This window comes from Schistocerca serialis, chromosome 5 (assembly GCF_023864345.2).
Source record: "Schistocerca serialis cubense isolate TAMUIC-IGC-003099 chromosome 5, iqSchSeri2.2, whole genome shotgun sequence".
Lineage (NCBI taxonomy): Eukaryota > Metazoa > Arthropoda > Insecta > Orthoptera > Acrididae > Schistocerca > Schistocerca serialis.
The window spans coordinates 453,751,935-453,774,913 of NC_064642.1; the positions used below are offsets into that span (position 1 = coordinate 453,751,935).

Genomic DNA, 22,979 nt, shown 5'->3' on the forward strand with positions numbered 1-22,979 from the left:
GGGGGAGATAGGGAGAGAGAGGGCGAGAGGGGGGGGAGATAGGGAGAGAGAGGGCGAGAGGGGGGGAGATAGGGAGAGAGAGGGCGAGAGGGGGGGAGATAGGGAGAGAGAGGGCGAGAGGGGGGGGAGATAGGGAGAGAGAGGGCGAGAGGGGGGGGAGATAGGGAGAGAGAGGGCGAGAGGGGGGGGAGATAGGGAGAGAGAGGGCGAGAGGGGGGGGAGATAGGGAGAGAGAGGGCGAGAGGGGGGGGAGATAGGGAGAGAGAGGGCCAGAGGGGGGGAGATAGGGAGAGAGAGGGCCAGAGGGGGGGGAGATAGGGAGAGAGGGGGCCAGAGGGGGGGAGATAGGGAGAGAGAGGGGCCAGAGGGGGGGAGATAGGGAGAGGGGGGCCAGAGGGGGGGGAGATAGGGAGAGGGGGGCCAGAGGGGGGGAGATAGGGAGAGAGGGGGGCCAGAGGGGGGGAGATAGGGAGAGGGGGGCCAGAGGGGGGGAGATAGGGAGAGGGGGGCCAGAGGGGGGGAGATAGGGAGAGGGGGGCCAGAGGGGGGGAGATAGGGAGAGGGGGGGCCAGAGGGGGGGGAGATAGGGAGAGGGGGGCCAGAGGGGGGGAGATAGGGAGAGGGGGGCCAGAGGGGGGGAGATAGGGGAGAGGGAGGGGGAGATAGGGAGAGGGGGGCCAGAGGGGGGGGAGATAGGGAGAGGGGGGCCAGAGGGGGGGAGATAGGGAGAGGGGGGCCAGAGGGGGGGAGATAGGGAGAGGGGGGCCAGAGGGGGGGAGATAGGGAGAGGGGGGCCAGAGGGGGGGAGATAGGGAGAGGGGGGCCAGAGGGGGGGAGATAGGGAGAGGGGGGCCAGAGGGGGGGAGATAGGGAGAGGGGGGCCAGAGGGGGGGAGATAGGGAGAGGGGGGGCCAGAGGGGGGGAGATAGGGAGAGGGGGGCCAGAGGGGGGGAGATAGGGAGAGGGGGGCCAGAGGGGGGGAGATAGGGAGAGGGGGGCCAGAGGGGGGGAGATAGGGAGAGGGGGGCCAGAGGGGGGGAGATAGGGAGAGGGGGGCCAGAGGGGGGGAGATAGGGAGAGGGGGGCCAGAGGGGGGGAGATAGGGAGAGGGGGGCCAGAGGGGGGGAGATAGGGAGAGGGGGGCCAGAGGGGGGGAGATAGGGAGAGGGGGGCCAGAGGGGGGGGAGATAGGGAGAGGGGGGCCAGAGGGGGGGAGATAGGGAGAGGGGGGGCCAGAGGGGGGGAGATAGGGAGAGGGGGGCCAGAGGGGGGGAGATAGGGAGAGGGGGGGCCAGAGGGGGGGGAGATAGGGAGAGGGGGGCCAGAGGGGGGGAGATAGGGAGAGGGGGGCCAGAGGGGGGGAGATAGGGAGAGGGGGGGCCAGAGGGGGGGAGATAGGGAGAGGGGGGCCAGAGGGGGGGAGATAGGGAGAGGGGGGCCAGAGGGGGGGAGATAGGGAGAGGGGGGCCAGAGGGGGGGGAGATAGGGAGAGGGGGGCCAGAGGGGGGGAGATAGGGAGAGGGGGGCCAGAGGGGGGGGAGATAGGGAGAGGGGGGCCAGAGGGGGGGAGATAGGGAGAGGGGGGCCAGAGGGGGGGAGATAGGGAGAGGGGGGCCAGAGGGGGGGGGAGATAGGGAGAGGGGGGCCAGAGGGGGGGGAGATAGGGAGAGGGGGGCCAGAGGGGGGGGAGATAGGGAGAGGGGGGCCAGAGGGGGGGGAGATAGGGAGAGGGGGCAGAGGGAGGGGGGAGATAGGGAGAGTGGGAGAGGGAGGGGGAGATAGGGAGAGTGGGAGAGGGAGGGGGAGATAGGGAGAGTGGGAGAGGGAGGGGGAGATAGGGAGAGGTGGGAGAGGGAGGGGGAGATAGGGAGGGTGGGAGAGGGAGGGGGAGATAGGGAGGGTGGGAGAGGGAGGGGGAGATAGGGAGGGTGGGAGAGGGAGGGGGAGATAGGGAGGGTGGGAGAGGGAGCGGGAGATAGGGAGAGTGGGAGAGGGAGCGGGAGATAGGGAGAGTGGGAGAGGGAGGGGGAGATAGGGAGAGTGGGAGTGGGAGAGGGAGGGGGAGATGGGGAGAGTGGGAGAGTGGGAGAGGGAGGGGGGGAGTGGGAGAGGGAGGGGGAGATAGGGAGAGGGAGGGGGAGAAAGGGAGAGGGAGGGGGAGAAAGGGAGAGGGAGGGGGAGAAAGGGAGAGGGAGGGGGAGAAAGGGAGAGGGAGGGGGAGAAAGGGAGAGGGAGGGGGAGAAAGGGAGAGGGAGGGGGAGAAAGGGAGAGGGAGGGGGAGAAAGGGAGAGGGAGGGGGAGAAAGGGAGAGGGGATGGGGAGAAAGGGAGAGGGATGGGGAGAAAGGGAGAGGGATGGGGAGAAAGGGAGAGGGAGGGGGAGAAAGGGAGAGGGAGGGGGGAGGGGAGATAGGGAGAGGGAGGGGGGAGGGGGGAGGGGGAGATAGGGAGAGGGAGGGGGAGATAGGGAGAGGGAGGGGGAGGGGGAGGGGGAGATAGGGAGAGGGGGAGATAGGGAGAGGGAGGGGGAGATAGGGAGAGGGAGGGGGAGATAGGGAGAGGGAGGGGGAGATAGGGAGAGGGAGGGGGAGATAGGGAGAGGGAGGGGGAGATAGGGAGAGGGTGAGGGAGGGGGAGATAGGGAGAGGGAGGGGGAGATAGGGAGAGGGAGGGGGTGATAGGGAGAGGGAGGGGGAGATAGGGAGAGGGTGAGGGAGGGGGAGATAGGGAGAGAGGGGGAGATAGGGAGAGAGGGAGGGATGGTGGGGTCCATCTTTGATAAACATTAAGCGGGGTTTTAGCAAGATTAGCACAACTTAATACATCCAGGTGGTACAACAGGGAACTCAGCAGTTACATAAAAATTTGTGAAATTATTGTGGTTACTCAACAAGCAATCTAGAAACCATAAAACAGATGTTGTAAAATTTACATTATATTTAGAACCCACATTTCACTGCTATTTCACATAATTATCAGCTATTACCATATGTAAATGACTGCTAATAGTATGTATACTAGTAGCATGAAATTTTTGCATCATTAATTAAGTGCTTTGTTAATTATTACATTTACTTTATCACCACATACTAAGCAACATGATTAAGCACCAAAATCCTTTCCACATGTCTGTTTCCTCAGTTTCACAGAGGCACAAAATTCAGATCGCATGTTAAAAAATAACATAATTTTCATTCTGAAAGATTGTGTGTCTCAGGTGCATACAAATTTTCCATGAACACATTGGTCACTCTGTGAGAAATAGTGTGATACAGCTTTCTTTTACCATTTCACAGAATCAATCAGTATTGTTAGTAAGCCCTTGAAGCAAACATTTGATGATATATGATTCTTTTCTGCTTTGGAAGGAGACTACCAATTCTAGTTGAAGTGTGTCATTTTTTTTAAATCATTTAGTTGAATGTTCTTTATTTTCCAGTGTTCGGCAAACTTATCAATCATAATGCTGTTACAAGATCATTTGCTCATTCTTACAAAGTGAACACTTTATATTTGCAATTCTGTACAAATTTTAACTCACTTTGAAGCCAACCATGTCAGAACTAAAGACTGGTGAATTGTGAAAAATCCTGCCTACAATAGTGGAAACAGCATTGCTGCCAAAAGTGAAACGATATAATTTTCATTTCAGTTTTGACATGTATTTATTCTCTGTGTCAGCGCCATAGAAGTGGCAGAAAAATCAGATGAAAAGTCAGAGCTATGAAAGTGCAGAACGAATACAAGTACAGAAATGAGAGAAAATCGACAGTAAGAAAGAAAAATGGAAAAAAGTGAAAACAAAATCACTACAGACTAGAAAAAAAGAAGAAGAAAATCGCTTGGAAACAAGAAAAATTTGGCAGGAACTAGAGGATGGAGAACATGCTGAATATTCCTGCCTACAAGTTCTATGGAACTGCTGTTGTAAGGAAGAATCTCCATGCTGAAGCATGCATCAAAGATTGCCGAGTGTTCTCTATATTTGGATTATTTGTGTTAACAGTACAAACACACTGCATCAAGTCAGTGTGAATCGCATCACTGCATTCATTATGGCACTAAAAACTCAGTAGGGAGGGGGACTTTCAATTAGGTAGTAGGTTTTGCTAGTGATAGTGTTAAAGCAAGCTGTAATACAAGGATGGAAAGGATGAATTTTGCAATGGAATGAGGGGGTAAAAGACTGGACAGCTCGATAGGCACCCTAATTTTTGTAAGAGCACCCAAAAAGATTTTGCAAAACCAACATCACCTTTGTTAGAGAGAATCTCTGATCACCCTGTCACACTTTTGTATATATTGTTCTGATCACTTACAATCTTAGCAATATGCCTCAGAATTCATTACATGTCTGTTGGCATGCCTACTTTTATAAGTACTCAGAACACTGATACATTATTCTAGAACTGGTCATGTAAGCACATTGTATGCAACTCTCCTGCACTTTTCAGAATCTGCCCATAGGATTGCCCTGAGAATCCAAAAAACACTTCCTTGTACTTGCTGCCCCTGCCACTGTTTTCATTAGGTTTTCCCATTTCACATCACTTTATTGCTCTTCTCTTATTACTTATAAATTTCTTGCCAAATCTGTGAAAATCAACTCCAAGCCATTCAACATATTATTTGTAGCAAGTCTCGGAACATATACATATCTAAAAACAAAGATGATGAGACTTACCAAACAAAAGCGCTGGCAGGTCGATAGACACACAAACATACACACAAAATTCTAGCTTTTGCAACCAACGGCTGCTTCATCAGGAAAAAGGGAAGGAGAGGGAAAGACGAAAAGATGTTGGTTTTAAGGGAGAGGGTAAGGAGTCATTCTAATCCCGGGAGCGGAAAGACTTACCTTAGGGGGGAAGAAAAGGACAGGTATACACTCGCATACACACACATATCCATCCGCACATACACAGACACAAGCAGACATTTGTAAAGGCAAAAAGTTTGGGCAGAGATGTCAGTCGAGGCGGAAGTAAAGAGGTAAAGACGATGTTGAAAGACAGGTGAGGTATGAGCGGCGGCAACTTGAAATTAGCGGAGGTTGAGGCCTGGCGGATAACGAGAAGAGAGGATATACTGAAGAGCAAGTTCCCATCTCCCGAGTTCTGACAGGTTGGTGTTAGTGGGAAGTATCCAGATAACCCGGACAGTGTAACACTGTGCCAAGGTGTGCTGGCCGTGCACCAAGGCATGTTTAGCCACAGGGTGATCCTCATTACCAACAAACGCTGTCTGCCTGTGTCCATTCATGCGAATGGACAGTTTGTTGCTGGTCATTCCCACATAGAAAGCTTCACAGTGTAGGCAGGTCAGTTGGTAAATCACGTGGGTGCTTTCACACGTGGCTCTGCCTTTAATCGTGTACACCTTCCGGGTTACAGGACTGGAGTAGGTGGTGGTGGGAGGGTGCATGGGACAGGTTTTACACCGGGGGCAGTTACAAGGGTAGGAGCCAGAGGGTAGGGAAGGTGGTTTGGGATTTCATAGGGATGAACTAGGAGGTTACGAAGGTTAGGTGGATGGCGGAAAGACACTCTTGGTGGAGTGGGGAGGATTTCATGAAGGATGGATCTCATTTCAGGGCAGGATTTGAGGAAGTCGTATCCCTGCTGGAGAGCCACATTCAGAGTCTGATCCAGTCCCGGAAAGTATCCTGTCACAAGTGGGGTAATTTTGGGGTTCTTCTGTTGGAGGTTCTGGGTTTGAAGGGATGAGGAAGTGGCTCTGGTTATTTGCTTCTATACCAGGTTGGGAGGGTAGGTGCGTGATGCGAAAGCTATTTTCAGGTTCTTGGTGTAATGGTTCAGCGATTCCGGACTGGAGCAAATTCGTTTGCCACGAAGACCTAAGCTGTAGGGAAGGGACCGTTTGATGTGGAATGGGTGGCAGCTGTCATAATGGAGGTACTGTTGCTTGTTGGTGGGTTTGATGTGGACAGCCGTGTGAAACTGGCCATTGGACAGATGGAGGTCAACGTCAAGGAAAGTGGCATGGGATTTAGAGTAGGACCAGGTGAATCTGATGGAACCAAAGGAGTTGAGGTTGGAGAGGAAATTCTGGAGTTCTCCTTCACTGTGAGTCCAGATCATGAAGATGTCATCAATAAATCTATACCAAACTATGGGTTTGTAGGCTTGGGTAACCAAGAAGGCTTCCTCTAAGCGACCCATGAATAGGTTGGCATACGAGGGGGCCATCCTGGTACCCATGGCTGTTCTCTTTAATTGTTGGTATGTCTGGCCTTCAAAAGTGAAGAAGTTGTGGGTCAGGATGAAGCTGGCTAAGGTAATGAGGAAAGAGGTTTTAGGTAGGGTGGCATGTGATCGGCGTGAAAGGAAGTGCTCCATCACAGCAAGGCCCTGGACGTGTGGAATATTTGTGTATAAGGAAGTGGCATCAATGGTTACAAGGATGGTTTCCGAGGGTAACAGACTGGGTAAGGATTCTAGGTGTTGGAGAAAGTGGTTGGTGTCTTTGATGAAGGATGGGAGACTGCATGTAATGGGTTGAAGGTGTTGATCTACATAGGCAGAGATACGTATGTGTAAAATTATTTGTAAAGATAAGAAATAAAATATATCGAAGAAAGATTTGGTGCATTAGAATGATACTCTAAATCATACACAGTAATTGGAACACTGAAGCAACAACGTGGCTGACATTGCTCTGTAAAAACAAAATTTTAAAGCATGTACAATGAACTGTACCACTTTGAACACTCATATGTCAGTTATGTAGAAAGAACATTTAAGTAGAAGTCACAATTTTATTGGAACTGCTCTGATTTATGGTTCCAATTTACAGTATTTTTGCTTTTTTTCTCATATTGGGAAAAGAGAGTGATCAAGAATAACGATGTTGACAGCATTTTTAAGGGAGACATTACTTCTAGTGCCATGCTAATTCTCTTTCTCAATATTTGGAGGATTCTCTATTGAAAAAATTCTGAAACTGAAATATTGTTCAGAAAAATAACCTATAATACTGAATAAAATTCTTTGATTCTAAGTTAAACATTGAACTTCAAATTTTTAATCAACAGCTCATTCTGTTCATGATTTCAAGTATCATTCAAAAGCGTGTCAAAAGTTTCTTTAACCTATTTCATTTCTTACCTTTAGACAAATTATTTCACAAAACGTTTTATTTTTCCCCCACATTTTGTTCAGAGAGCATAAAAATATAATACATTTTCACTCTGGAGCAGAGAGTGAATGGATTTAAAAATGCCTGGTAGATTAAAACTCTGATGGATCGGGAGTCTAAACAGGGATCCTTGAATACATGGGCACGTGCTCTACCAACTAAGTTACCCAAGCACGACTCACGAACATCCCTCAATGCTTTACTTCTGGCAGTACCTAGCCTCCTATCTTCCAAACTTTCATACTTTTTTCAGGAAAGTCCTGCATGGTGTGGAAGGTAGGAAATGTGGTACTGGCAGAAGTGAAGCTGTGAGAACTGGTCATGAGTTATGCTTGGATAGCTCAGTCAGTAGAGCAATTGCAAATGAAAGGCAAAGGTCCAAGGTTTGAGTCTCTGTCTGGCACACAGTGTTAGTATGCCAGGAAGCTTCAATTAAATATTTTTATTTTTACAAAACTAGACCTCACACTGGTCAATTTGGTACCCCTTTTTCTCATTTCCCACTCTTCATTTGGCTACAAAAATTTTGCTTCAACTCACTAAGATCCTTAATTCCGTATACCCTGATTAATTTCAAGTAATATTTCAGAATTAAAAACTTGTGCATGTTGTTGAGTAACACACATATGTGAAAATTGTCTGTTTGCTAAATAAAATTACTATCACAAGACAGGGCACACAGCAGACACCAGCAATTTGAAGCATACAGGCAATGAAACAAGGTACTCAGGCATACAAAAGTGATTAAGGATAAAAAATTCAAATTAGTTTCACAATGAACTTAAAGAAACAGACAAATTTTCACATACAAGGAATGACAAAGTGCCATTAAAATTCAAATTTGTATAGGCTTGTCGATTTAAATAATTAATCTACAGGTGTATGACAAATGAAGATCACTGAAATTAACAAAATTTCAGTGTTCACTATTGAGTTACAGCAACCAGCAGATTCCAGTAAAAGGTCAATTTACAACTGATGTGGCATAAAAGAAATTTAACGAACAATCATAGTTCATAGTTTTCAATTCTCAGAAAGTAATACATTTGCCTTTTTTTTTTTTTTTTTTCTTTCTTTTTTTTTTTTTTTTGCTAAAATTTTGTAAAGCCCACAACATTTTGTTTGTGTTTAAAAGAAAAAGTCAAACAGGAGCTTGACTGCCTCAAACACAATGGTATCGCAGAATCTATAACCAACCAGTGAACCAGTGGGCTATAACAATCATGGTAGTAGAGGAACGATGTGGCACATTATGGACCTGTGGCAACTTCAAAGTCCTTGCACAGTCAATCAATGATTTTTATCCAATTTGGAGACAGAAGAAATAATTTCAAAATTAGCCAATGAAGTTTACTTTGCAAAACTCCATCTCATGGAGGCTTTGAAATTTCACTGAACGAAGAAACACAAAGATTCATACATATCAATATTCCACTTGGTGTATATCAACACAAAAGGTTATCATTTGGAACTGCCAGCACACCAAGTTTGTTCAAGCAATATTTAGAACAAGTACTTCAGAATGTCCGAATGCCACAAACAATCTTGACAAAATCACCTGTCTTAGGAAAAACTTTGGCTGAACTGTTATGTAATTTGGACTCTGTCTTCAAACTTCTGCAAGCAGCAAATGTAAAATGTAATAAAGAAAAGTGCATTTTCTTCCACAGCAAAATACAATACTTAGGTCACATTAAGTCTGCACACAGCAATAGACCAATGCCACAGCATACTGAAGTAATTAAAAGGCTTGCACCTTCCAAAGCCATCAAGTGAGTATGATGCATATTAGGACATGTAATTTAGTATGGGAGGTCCATCTCACATGCTGCTTCAATAGGTGAACCACCTTACAAATTATTACCCAAAGGAACAAAGCAGAAATAGAACAATGAATGCCAGTTTGTATTTAATAAATTGAAGCGAAGTTTGCCTGATGCTACATATGTTAGGACATATTATCCACTTAAAATGACAGCATTTGCAGCCGAAGCTTTCGAATATACATAGGCACCATTTTGTTGCTTCAACAACATGGTTTCGGATGACCAAAAGCATTCGCATCAAAAACACTAGCTGTAGCTCACAAACTGTGGTTAGATTGAGGATGAGGTTCTTGTGATTATTTTTGCTGTGAAAAATTTCATTGTCCTGAAGCCTTCAGTGGTTGTCTCAAGACCAAACAATATTTTGCCTTCAGCAACTGCAGCACCGTACACTGCTTTTGTCGAAGTATGAATACAAAATTATTTTCATGTCCAGTACACAATACATGATTGCAGATTTGCTTTCCCATCTGAAAATAGGGCAAGACAAAAACTGATTCATCAGCAGGTGCATATTTTTCCTTAATATTTCATTAGTGAAAGTATGTGTAAAATTCCTGGATTTCCAGTTTAACCATGATACTTGTGCCAAAGGTCTAGTTCTATCTAACATTTAACAGTACAATCAGATGTAGAAGGCTACGGACAGGAATTTGATTAATCAACATGAAATTAAATCTTGAAGGTAACAGGGAACATGCACTCACAGTGTACAAAGGTCTTCTGGTACATTCATAATCAGTGGTAATTTCTGAGGTACTAAATCCAACACGTTGCAAATCTTACATCAATCCCACTGGGCTATAATATGTACTAAATGCATTGCCAGAGAGCATTGCTACTGGAAAAATATAGGCATAGACACTTATTTAAAAAAATACTAGTCAGCTCTTAGTTGATAATATTGTCCCTGCTCAGAGGCATTCGAACCCTAGTCATTTCTGCATGCTTATTTTGCAGTACCATTTTTAGAAAGCTACTGACTGTCATCACTGCATTTTCAAAATATCCCTTTGTGATTAAAATATTACTGATTGTGTCAATGAAAACATTCAGGCTTTGCTGAGGATCTTCTCCACTGATAGATTGCAGAAAGCATTTGTCATAGCCAACACTCAATTTTGATTTCACAAATTCAAAACTTTTGTGAAAGGAATTGCATTTTACACTACAAAATCACACCATTTCATCCTAGACTTGCAGAACAATTTGTACAAACTTTCAACTTGCACATGACAATGCTAATTAGCAGTACAACAAATACAATGCTTTATTGATTTTTCTCTCTCACTACAGAGTCACGCAGCATCTTAGTCACTCAGATCTCCATCTGAGAAATTACATAGGAGGCCGCATCACACTTTAATGTCAATTTTAAGGTTACTTTAGCATCCACAGCCTGAACTTTGCCAACAGGAAAGACAGAATTTTTTAAAATAAGCTGGTACTCTTTACTATGTATAAGCATGGTAAGAAATCTTGGGTACACGGTACACTCATACAGCAACTTGGTAATGCAGTGTTTAGAATAAAATGTCACCAAGGTGTCATAACATTCCATAGGAATCAAATCAAGCCACAACACACCCATTCACATATAGGTACTACTCTAGGCGGTTACTTTTTCCAGACTCTGAGGACTTCAATGCAGCCAGCTATCTGGATGATATGTAGATACAGCCAGCACCCACATTCATCTCCAGCAACAGGGCTCAGCTGCAGCCAACCAGTGATGCCCAGATGAATGCAGGTGCCCAGAGAGTGATACACAGATAAATGCCAGGTGTTCCAGCTGACGCCACAGATGAACTGAGCCTACAGAGATAGACAGGTGCAACACTTAGCCAATCGCCCCCTCACTGGTGTTTCGTGTGGATTTTCCTTGGAGCCACAGGCAAATCCCAGGGGGAGCAACATGTGTGCACCCAACATATTCATACAATGCAAAGCCAGGAAACATGAAACCTATAAAGCCAGTTTTCTCAACTTCTCCCACGCTTCCCTTCCACACGAGGGATGCTGTGTATTCAGTCACTGGTACACAGCAGCATGCACTAAGAGGTGTCACCATCCAAGCACTCCAGCTGTGATGTCACACAGTTGCAACGTATTTATGTCTGGATGTGACTCAAAATATGGGATTGATTTTTGCTTCTGCTGTATGGATGTGGAAGCATCCAATTTATCCACTGCTAGTGATAATAGCCGCCGCAATGGACGCTGATATCTGGAACTCCTTGGAACTCCTTTCCTCTTTGCAAATACAAGTGTGTTCTGCCAGTCATGGGATGGATAGAAATGTGTGGCCTTTATCCCCAGCTGTCCACCCCCGGTAACTGAGTGGTCAGCATGACAGAATGTCAATCCTAAGGACCCGGGTTCGATTCCCGAGGGGTCGGAGGTTTTCTCCGGTCAGGGACTGGGTGTTGTGTTGTCCTAATCATCATCATTTCATCCCCATCGATGCCCAAGTCACCGAAGTGGCATCAAATCGAAAGATTTGCACCTGGCGAATGGTCTACCTGACGGAAGGCCCTAGTCACATGACATTTATTTATCCCCAGCTCGTATCCAGCACAGTTCCACTCAAGTTCACGTCTGGGGAGTCTGCCAATTGCAGCTCACATATGAGTGCCTACAGTTCCAATCTACATCAGTTGATGCTACCTTCATTTGCCACCAAGTAGCAATCCATTACTTATGAGTATGCCTTGAACTGTGCAACAAGAAATGTTTAGTGAAATTATTAGTCAGTGTCAGAATAGAATAACTGTTAAATATAGGAGTCCTGATAAACAATTTCAGATTAGATATCTTTAGTACATTTGGATTGTCAGTGTATTAGACTTTGAATATTGAGCCAAACATCTGTCAATGCTCAAAGGCGACTATTTCTTTTGTACATAAACTTAATAAATTTTGATCATTCTGTGTTGGACACCTTGTGCGTTTTTTAGGAACCTGTGCTTACATAAAGCTATGAAGTGTGTGAGCAAGTCACCTTTCACAGCAACTAAATATCTGTAGCCATGAGTTTGCTTCCTGCTACTTTTGATGCTGGGCACCACAAGATTGTGATGAATACACCACTCTGTCATAAGCAACGTGGCATTCTTAAGGGTTTTCTTTTTTTAACTCCTTGTTTTGTGAATTAACTTTGTAATTCCACATTCTAAAAATGTGGTCAGGCTATGTGGGTTTAAAACTACTCAAACATAAAAGGAAGACCACTACCTTGAATTTAAACACTGGAATAATGACAACGGTTTCTAAATTAATGTGCTTAAAGAAACAAAGGGAAACAGATAAATACTATTGATATGTCATTTCTGCTCTTCTCTCTCTCTCTCTCTCTCTCTCTCTCTCTCTCTCTCTCTCTCTCTCTCTCTCTCTCTCTCTCTCTCTCTCTGTCTCTACATAAATTGAAGTCCCCTGCTTGCTTCCATCTGTATGTTCTGAATAAGCTCAGAAACTACTGTGGGGATTTTGATCTGGTTTCCACTAGACAGACCGATTCATGAGGAAGGTTTGTGTATATAATTTATAAATGTTTCATGGAAACTGGCTGAGCTGCAACGAATTAAAATCTGCTACAGTTTTAAAGACAACACCACTGCCATTTAGTAGTACAGCTGCTGCAACTCCAGAAAGCAGCAAAGCTTGAGCATAATCCAAGTTAGGCCTGGTAGTCTAATTGTAAAGTGCATGCCTGGAAACTGGAAGATTGGAGGGTCAAATACTTGTCAGACCACAGATTTTTCACTTTGTCTTTTAACATAGTATTCCCGTCTCAACATCATGGAAGTCCCCAGAAACAAAATGTGATCTGGATTCCACATTAAAGTGTAGGATGCATGTTCCAGGATGAATATTAATATTTGTTGTACAGTAACCCATCTGGGTGGCTGTCGTGGGGTGAAGTTACCTTTTCCTTTGCAAGTATCCAGAGCTATCCCAAAGAGCAACAAATGAAAAGCAATTTGTCATCATACCAGTGATTGATGGCGTTGACTGAAAATTTGTTTTGTCTGGGGGAGGGGGGTGGAGTGGGGGGTGTACACATTTCTCAGTTGATATACTAACAATTTCGTTAGTGATCTTAAGTCAAAACCTTTTTTTACATTCAATGTTGCCAAGAACCACTAAGAAAGTAACATTTATGCTTTCAAACAAGGGGACACTACTACAGAATGATACTCCATTCTTCCACTGAGTTACTGTATTTATAAAATTAAATTCATCATCTCTATCTGTTCTATTGAGTCTATCTGGAAAGTTTCCTGCACTGATGAGCAACCACCGAGACTGTCAGATGAGTATTTTGTACGTAACCTCCATCATGGTTAAATTAAATTTTCTTCCGATTCTAATGAGTAATTTTGGCACCTGCCTTTTTGACAACTAATTTTATGTGATTGTTCTACTTAAGTCACTCCAGGCACAAACATCTAACCACTGACAGTCATGACTTCAGCAACTGGTTACCAGTCATGAAATCAAATGATGATGGGTCTTTCAACCTATTTATGTTTAACACTATATATATAAAAAACAAAGATGAGGTGACTTACCGAACGAAAGTGCTGGCAGGTCAATAGACACACAAACAAACACAAACATACACACAAAATTTTGTGTGTATGTTTGTGTGCCTATTGACCTGCCAGCACTTTCGTTCGGTAAGTCACCTCATCTTTGTTTTTATATATAATTTTTCATGCATTATTTTTTTATTATCTGGTCAATCTCCAGAAAGCTTTCTCCACATCATCTTTTTGATGATCCATATTAGATGTTTACCTTTTCCTTTCTCCTTAACTTGGAAATGGCTTATCAACACACAAGATAACTAATGAGTGTCCAAGAGAAAATGCACCTCTCAGTTTTCTATGCTAAGTGACCCTGATACTTGCTGTCTTTCTATGGGATGCTCAAGTGATATTAAGTCATAAGATTATAATGCAATGGTTACCAATAAGCATAAAATCCTTCTCTGCTTAAAAACTTCACATCATATTACAAACAGAAATCATTCTCAGAAGTGACACAATGATCAGTATTGCAGTATTAAATCCCCAAAATTTTTTCTAAATCTCGGTCATTCTGTCCATTGTACATTTCTAGAAAGTCTCTATGAGAACAGATCTTTTTGGTGTTTATTTCTACTGTCAAATCTTTGTTAAGCACACTATGCAGCCTAATGACAAGAATCTTTCAAAGAATTTAAATGATAATTTAAAATTAAATCTACATATTTTCGAGAAATAAAAAAGGAAATCTTAATTTTTAAGAAAATGAATTAGGCAAATTTTGTAACCTATTATTTAACTCACATTTTCTCATTTGTTTTCATCTATTTTACTTTATAATTTTGTTCCTTTATCTAACTATGAGGTCTGTAAAGTATGTTTTTTGTTTGTTACATGAATGTAACATGTATGTTTGTCCATAGTTTAACATGTTATTAATTTCACTTAACATTATGACTGAAAATAATATCCTATACTGATACATTTGCTGGTTAATGAGTTCCTACATCTATACAGGATGATTAAAAAAGGAGGACACAATTTCAGTTGGTGCAATTTTCTGAACTCTATGTTGTATTTTAATTCAGTAAGTTACGTTTGATTGTACCTACATGGAAGTTAACACATGTTCAATACACTATCGTCCAGCTACACCAGATAACATCCAGACTGTAATTGGATTCATCGATGATGACTGTCTTGTCACAGAGTTCACCATAGCAGTGATGCATTTTCTTAAATCATTCAAATCTGCTGTGGAAATAGGGATACATGAACTGCATCTTTCATAAACTCCCACAAGAAAATAACCACAGGGTGTGAGATCAGTAGCCTCAGTGGTCAGAAGTGAAATGCTTAGTCTTCATTTCCCTGTGATCTATCCATAACTGAGGTTGAGATTCAGTCAGGAAACATCAAATATTCCGATGCCAAAGGGGTGGAGCTCCATCTTGCTGGAATGTGTAATCTCCTGAATCTTTGTTCATTTGAGAAACAAGCCATTTTTGTAGTATTCTGAGATATGTTACTCCGATAAAATTATTGTCAAAAAGGAAGGTCCATAAACATTTGTCACTGATATGGCTCAAAACACATTAACTTTAGGGCTGTCCCACTCATATTCCAGTGTTACAGGGGGATTTTGTGGGTTCCATGTGCAAACACTGTGCCTGTTGATTTTCCCATTTGGGTGAAACAGTTTCATCACAAAAAATTACACAAGGCAGAAAGAAGTTCATTTTTTTCCATGTTTCAGAACATACTGTCACAAAATTCTACATGCTTTACCTTATCATTTTCACAAAGAGCCTGTGACAGTTGTAGATGGTATGGTTTATACACTAACTGGCACCTCAATGCATCCCAGACAGTTGTCTGCAGTAGTCCAAGTTCCCCACTTGCTCTATGGGTTGATTTCGGGCAGTATTCAGAACTCACTTTAATACATCCCATGTGCTCCTCCAATACAATCAGTCAGCCTGTACAGCCTGTACACATAGAACCAGTTTCATCTAACTGTTTATTCCAATGATTAATGCTCTTGATCACTGGAAGTTCAATGTCAAACTTATGCTGAAATGCATGGTGCACTGCATTCACAGACACACTTTTACTGAACTCATGAATGCAAAGATCTTGTGCTGAAAACCATCTCACATCTGACACAGCATACACTACAGGCAGCACATATCTGGAGCACTCTTGCAGTAGTGTCAAACTTTACAACATCCTCTTTCAAATATACTTGACGGAATTCAAGTACAATATATAGCACAGGAAATAGAGCCACCTGAAATTGTGTCCATCTTTCTAAATTGCCCTATAATTTTTCACTTTTACTCATCTATACTAAATGATTATTTTTGTTCTTGTTCAACAAAGAATAAGCCAACATTGTACTTTTTTCCCTTTCTTAACAACAGGTCTTCAAACTATTGTTTAGTTTGTATTTATTTAATAAATTTTCACATATTATTCCCCCCCCCCCCCCTTTATGAGTTCTTTTTCACTGCATGAATACATTTAAAATGGTATCTTGAAATATGAAATTGTCGAACTCAAGTAATTAAGTATTTCTGCTGAATATCCATATGGAACTGACAATTATTATAAAGTTTTTTGACAACAGATAAAGCTCCAGCTGGCACAACAACAATCTGTCTGAGGTGCCCATAGTTTCATCAGTTATGAACTGTTATTAACCCAAATTTAATGGCACAGCTGGAACGGAGTAACCTCCTGGATACCAACCAGCATGGATTCTGATAACATGATAATGTGAAACCGAACTTTTACTTTTCTCTCAGAACACCCTGAAAGTCATGAATCAAGGTAATCAGATAGATGCACTTTTAAGAACTTTACTTATGTCTTGGACACACTTATTTTTCATCAGCCTTACGCATTTCAAATTTTTGTCATTTTCAAAAGTATCTAATGTCTTTATATGACTGGCTTAACCTTTGAAAATGATGGAAAGTTGAAATGCATAAGGCTGATGAAAAATAAAAGTGTGGTAAAGACATATGTGAAGTTATTAAAAGTTTATCCAGATGGCTGCATCATCTCTCAGCATTTCCATGCAAATTGCAGCTGAATTAGGTAGATGCAGCATTTCTTGACTTGCAAAAAGTATTTGTCTCAGTACTGTATCTACACTTATTTTTGAAAATATGATTATATGTAGTACCATGTGAAATTTGTGACTAGTTTAAGGATTTCTTGATAGGGGGGATGTAGCATATTATCATGGATGTAGAAGTAACTTCTGGTGTGCCCCAGCAAAGTGTGTTGGGATCCTTGCTGTTCATGTTGTATATTAGTGACCTTTCAGATAACCTCAAACTTTGTAGATGATGGCAGTGATCTGTAGCAAAGTAATGTCTGAAAATAACTGCACAAATATTCAGCCAAATAGTGAATGGATTTCAAGGTGCTACAAGGATTGGCAACTATGTTAAATGTTCAGAAATGTAAAACTTTGCCCTTCACAAAAAAGTAATATCCTATGGCTACAGTATCAAATAATCACAGTCACAACTGATCAACTTGTACAAATATCTGGATACAACAACTTCTGGGGATATGAAATGAAATGATCACATAGGCTCACTTGCAGGTAGAGCACGTGGCAGTCTTCTCTTAGTTGGCAGAATACTAGGGAAACACACTCAGTATGCTAAGGAGATTGCTTATAGGACATTCACAAAACTCATCCTAGAATATTGCTCAAGTCTGTGGGACCTGTCCGAAGAGGACTAGTGTGGGATATTGAGCATACACAAAGCAGAGCAATACAACTGATCACAGGTTTGTCTGATCTGTGGTAAAGTGTCAAGCAGATTGTGAAAAAACTGAACTCCTAAATGTCTTAAAATAGATGCAAACCATTTTGGGGAAGCCCATATAAAAAGTTTTAAGAACCAACTTTCAGTGATGAATCTAAATATATCACTGCCCCCTACACATCACCCCTAAAGGGATCATGAAGACAAGACTAGATTAATTACAGCGTGCACAGAGGTGTTTAAGCAATAATCCTTCACACACTCCATACATGAATGAAATGGGAAAAGCCTTAATAACTGGCAGAACTGGGAATACTGCCTGCCATGTACTTCAAGTCATATGAGGAGTACAGACGTAGATATCGAAGGTGACTTTATTTACATGTCTGGCAATTCTGCGTATTACATTGTTAGTTTTGTAACTTTTGAGACTAACAGGCTATGGTATCAAATGGAAAACAGCCTAAAATATATCATATGTGAAAGAAAGAACTAGGTGATTGGCAGGATATGAAAAACTGGATTTCGTAAGGGGTGAAGTAGTAATTTATCTTCCATTTAACTGTGAACTTTATTTCCTTTACCTCTCAGATCAGTTTCAATTCCCCTAAATAATAGAAGTTACAGGGTTACAAAAATTTGCATAAATTAATAATGAAACATTTTAAGTAACATACTCACAGTTATGATTTATCTACGATTTGGTACACCATATTAAATATAAAAGCTGATTAAATGTGTACAAATTTTACAGCTTAGTACAGAAGAATGCAAGATTACGGTAAATCTCAATCACAAAAGCAAAGGAATGACAACATTTTTACAAGTCAGCACACAAATCATGCTACTAAAACAGCCCCTGTTTAGGGTATATGCACAACTGTCTCCTGCATGAACTCAAGCAACCCTGCTGTCTGCACAATTCACACCACAGACACAGACTCCCACTCACCTTCGTGTACCACCCTTACTCTTCTACCCTCCACGGTATTTTCTTCAGAAGACAGCGATGATAAAACACGGAAAAACACTAAATAATAATGTCTGATGTATGTACACATTCTTTAACTATTATTCACATATCTTATGTATCAAAATAAAGACAACTAGAAATATAAATGTACACTTTTAAATTTCCAAGTGTAAATAATTTACTTTTATACTTTATAGACTTACACCGCATGACTAGTAACACAATTTCGATGTAAATGTATCATCAAAGTGTCACATTCGGGTTTTTTGTTACTTATTGAAAATAACTACTTTTGAGTCTTTTCTGTTCGATTTAAATGTGCAGATAAAAGGTGGCACTACAAATTTTAGTGTCGTGTATTTCTACGATACACTTTGCAAAAATAACAATGAATGTTTTCCATTCTACAAATATGTTTCTCCAAGATATATTGTGTAAACACGTGAATGAGTCATGTTATAAGGAAGTCATCATAGGCTTAATGTAGCATTTACATGATGAATGTCATGTAACACCATTCATTCCCATTTTTACGCAATACATCTTGGAGTAATGGGTGTCACACATGCATATAAGCAGAAAATGTTAACATTTTATTGCTTTATGCAGATGCAAGTTGTTACATCTTATAGTGCTGTCATTTGTCTGCAGAATTACAATGAAAATTTTCTGTGAGTGAGTTGTTCGAAATAAATATGTAAAAACTCACATTTAAAAAATCTGAAGATGAGTGGTTATTAACTCAAAATTAGTAATGTATTTTAATTAAATAACATAGTCCAAAACTGGCTGGCTGCAATAATTTTATCACTACGTAAAAACACTGTTTTGAATAATAACAGTTACCCATAATATAGAAAACAGCAATCATAGGTGATCTGGACATAATAAATGTGATAAGTACTTCGGCTACTGAACTCGTATTCTAGGTCAGAACAAACAAACAAATGGGGTTCAGGGTAGAGAGAGAGTGAGTGACTATCTTCTGAGGTCTTCAATAAAGAATACAAGCACAACAGCTAAACTATAGTTTTTTACCCAGAATTTATGCACCTATCTCCTGCACAATACTTCATCAAGACGGTGAGAAATTTTTGTTCCTCATAAAATTCTCCCCATTTAATAGAGGTTTATCTATGGCCATATTAATAAGATTGTTTATGAGATATATTCTTGATCAAGGTTTCACAGTTTCAGTGAACACACAAGAATAAAATGCTCACTCTCTGCTTCACACCTCAACTGAATGAGATGTTTCACTTAGCATGGCTTATACTGTTCACACTATATGACAATCTTAAGTGAGGAACTGACAGAAAGAAAAAGACTACTAAACTGTCTGACAAAATTATTTTTAAATATAAGCCAAATAGAATTCTAAGTGGTTAATCTGTCACAGTGCTTGAATACATAGCTGGTTTTGTAAGTGATGCATCAAGCCCTGGTTCATGTTCTTAGTATCAAGCTTACTTTCTGTTCTCTACCCTGAAACTAAGCCCCCTTCCAACAATTTGCTTTCAACGAAAATAGTCTAAAAATAATGGTTTCATATTCAATTTTAGCAGCAAGAACACTTACTTCCTCCTCCTAACATTGTATTATTATTCTGATTCAAGGGTTGGAAGAATATTGCACATTGACTTATTGCCCCAGAAGGTTTTGTTATTTTCACTAGGTGGTCGAAATGCCCTATTAAGATACACTGCAACTACTAAACCATAGTTAATATAAATAAGGTCAATAGTGAAGCATCTGAAATTCCGTACCACCCAATTCATCTCTGTTCGAAGTTCTCCCATAATTTCTTATAAATAAACTAACAACAGTTTACTTCAAATTTGGAAAATAATTGTGCTAAAACACAGAGTAAAATTATAACAATTTTGGGCTAGCAGAATTCTCTTATTGCATTTTTTCAGCACATGATACAAAGCAATATTACAATTCATTTTGACTTTTTAGAAAGTCATTGCCACAAGATGTATTTAAAAAGAAAGAAGAAGAATAGTAAATACTAAAAACTAAATTATAAAGTCAAACCAACATCTATTTTCAGCTCTATACACATAACCATGTAAACAAGTGTGCATTCTGTCTGTTGGAAGCAGAGAGCCTTTCTTAGCTTGTGCAGTTTTACTGTGATGGATGACTAACTTATTCCCCAACTTCGACATAATCGCATGTACAAACAGTGATCCAATACTGTAAAATGCTTTTTTATTCCAGTCTCTGATCACAAATGAATTCTTTAGATGATGACCGGTTTCAGTCTGTAATGACGATCTTCAGATCTTCAACTGCTTGTAGTTGAATACAAAAGTTGTTCTGATTTTGCAATTTGGTTTTCTAGTATTTTACTTTTCCCTTTTTTCTTTATTTTTAAGTAAACCATATGACAGTATCACTTGTGTGGGCAAAGCCTGAAAAACATGATCAAATAATTTTTTTCAAGACAGTTAATGTGCTCCACTTGGGCAGTATGCCTTGTCAATGAAATTTTGACCAATCTGATTCCATTATGAACCACTGTGCACAGTGGCCTTAGATCATAAGGAGGACAGGCACACAGCAGTCAGTCACAATCCCATTAGTTTTTATTATGCTTGCAAATCTTTCAGCTATAAATAGCCTATACACCTGTAACAAGATATGGTGATGCATACTGCCATGAGTATACTGAATTTTAACGAAAATGCACTGAAGATGGCTTTTTATGGAATCTAAATTTGCAAGCATAACAAAAACTAAAGGTATTGCGATTGACTGCTGTGTGCCTCTCCCCCTTACTACGTAATTTTGGATTAAGTTTGCTTATCGGCACTTCACGTCAGAAGGTGAATGTGAATTCTACCAGTGAGGTATCAAAGGTTGATCAAGAGTGTTTTTACATAAGAAACTGACTACAAGTGCTTGTCACAGAGTAGTTCAATCAGTTCTTTACCCTAATTTCTTTAGGGCATGTATTGTGAGAATACCAGTGAAAATGAATCTATCACAGCATGCGCATTATATCTGCAAAGTAAACATCACTACTGACTGACACTATTCACTGTAAACAAAATTCTTTTAGGCCCTACCTTCATGATCACATTTCACTTGAGAACTTCTCGTTCCTGATTCACACTTTTTTTTGTTGCATATTTCATAAATGAAATGTTTTACTCTCTAACAGGCATCCAAAAGTTGGTTCATGGTTTTTTAACTCACCCTGTAGGATGTTTGCATATCTTAGAAACACTTTACATTGTTGAGAAAGGAATCTCTTTATCTTTAGTTATCTGTGGTAACTATTTTAATATTTCCTTCAGAGTACTACTGGGTGGTTTTAATTAAACTTTCCCAATTTAACAAGCTATAACACAGAAACTAATTAAGATATGAGGATCAAACTTTGTAGCATTCGTGTCAAGGATATGGCAATGAGAAATAATCCAGAATCAATGCAACTGAAACATTTTTAATGTGCTGGTATGGTACATCATATAATTACAAACCAGTACCATTACTGCTACAAAAGGGGCTCAATATGGCACCCATCGATGTCCAGAAGAGTGTGAAAGCACAGGATTGCATTCTGCACAGCAGAACAAAGCATGTCTGTAGGTCTGCTGGCTACCTCTCTATGTGCTGCGCTTCACATCAGCACATGTGTGAATGTTCCTCTGGTAAACCCTGTCCTTCAGGTAGCCCCACAACCAGAAATCACAGGGACTGAGATCAGGTGATCATGTCAACCAAGCATTTGGAAACAATCATCTGACAATTCAATAATTTCCCAATGTGTTTTGGAGAAGCAGGTGAACTTGCATCTTTTACTGATACCATTAGAGAATGGGTCAAAGCACCTTCCGTACAGTGGACCACTGGGTGTTCAACTCTTGCGACATAGCACGTGCACTGCTTGATCAGGAATTGTATTCCTCATTGTCTGCCATAGCAAAAGTGATTTCATGAACTACATGTGGTGCAATTAGTCATCAGTCTCTTCCCGGAGCGACACCCATGCTTTTCATGCATCCTGCAGATATGGTGTTACTTTTAATTAACTTTTACATCTGTTCTGCTACATTTTTTTTTTTTTTTTTTTTTTTTTTTTTTTTTTTTTTTTTTTTTTTTTTTTTTTGTGTGGTTTTAGGGCGCACAACTTCAATGGTCATTAGCGCCCTGACTACTCTAAGAATGCACCGCGAGGCACAAGTTGACCACAACAACTAAAAGGGAAAACACGATAAAAGACAGACTGACAGGCATAGGATTAAAAAACAGCATCATCAAATGTCCTTAGCGAGGTTTGTCAAATTGATAAAACGAAGAACACGAGCAGCTGCTCGTGGGTCATCCGCTAAAATGGCATCGAAAGCATTTGGCAGGTTAAGATCGAGGCGCAGTGTGTTAAGATCTGGACAGGACATTAAAATGTGTCTAACCGTCAGCAAGTGCCCACATGGGCAGAACGGCGCCGGCGCAGCCGTCAGCAGATGGCGATGGCTGAACCGGCAGTGTCCAATTCTTAACCGGGCTAAAATGACCTCCTCCCGCCGAGAAGGGCGTGAGGAGGACGTCCAAGCCACGGGAAGAGGTTTTAAGGCCCGAAGCTTGTTGTCGGTAAGTGCAGCCCAATCGGCATGCCACAGAGATAAGATGCGCCGACAAATCACCCTGCTAAAATCGGACGAAGGGACACAACAAGAAGCTGTCCGAGGCTG

The 22,979-nt window shown here is 41.5% G+C and overlaps 1 protein-coding gene across 3 annotated transcripts in view; it reads right to left on the reverse strand.

The window, feature by feature from the left end:
* Positions 1-22,979, reverse strand: part of LOC126481346 (SPARC-related modular calcium-binding protein 2) — an 831,237-nt gene that overhangs the window by 89,184 nt on the left and 719,074 nt on the right. Inside the window, exon 7 of one of the 3 annotated variants that reach the window (XM_050105039.1) lies at positions 18,253-18,294. The exons of the other annotated variants lie outside the window; for them this stretch is intronic. Within the exon in view, the coding sequence (XP_049960996.1) occupies positions 18,253-18,294 (42 nt within the window). The remainder of the gene's footprint in view (positions 1-18,252; positions 18,295-22,979) is intronic. 3 annotated transcript variants of the gene reach the window in all.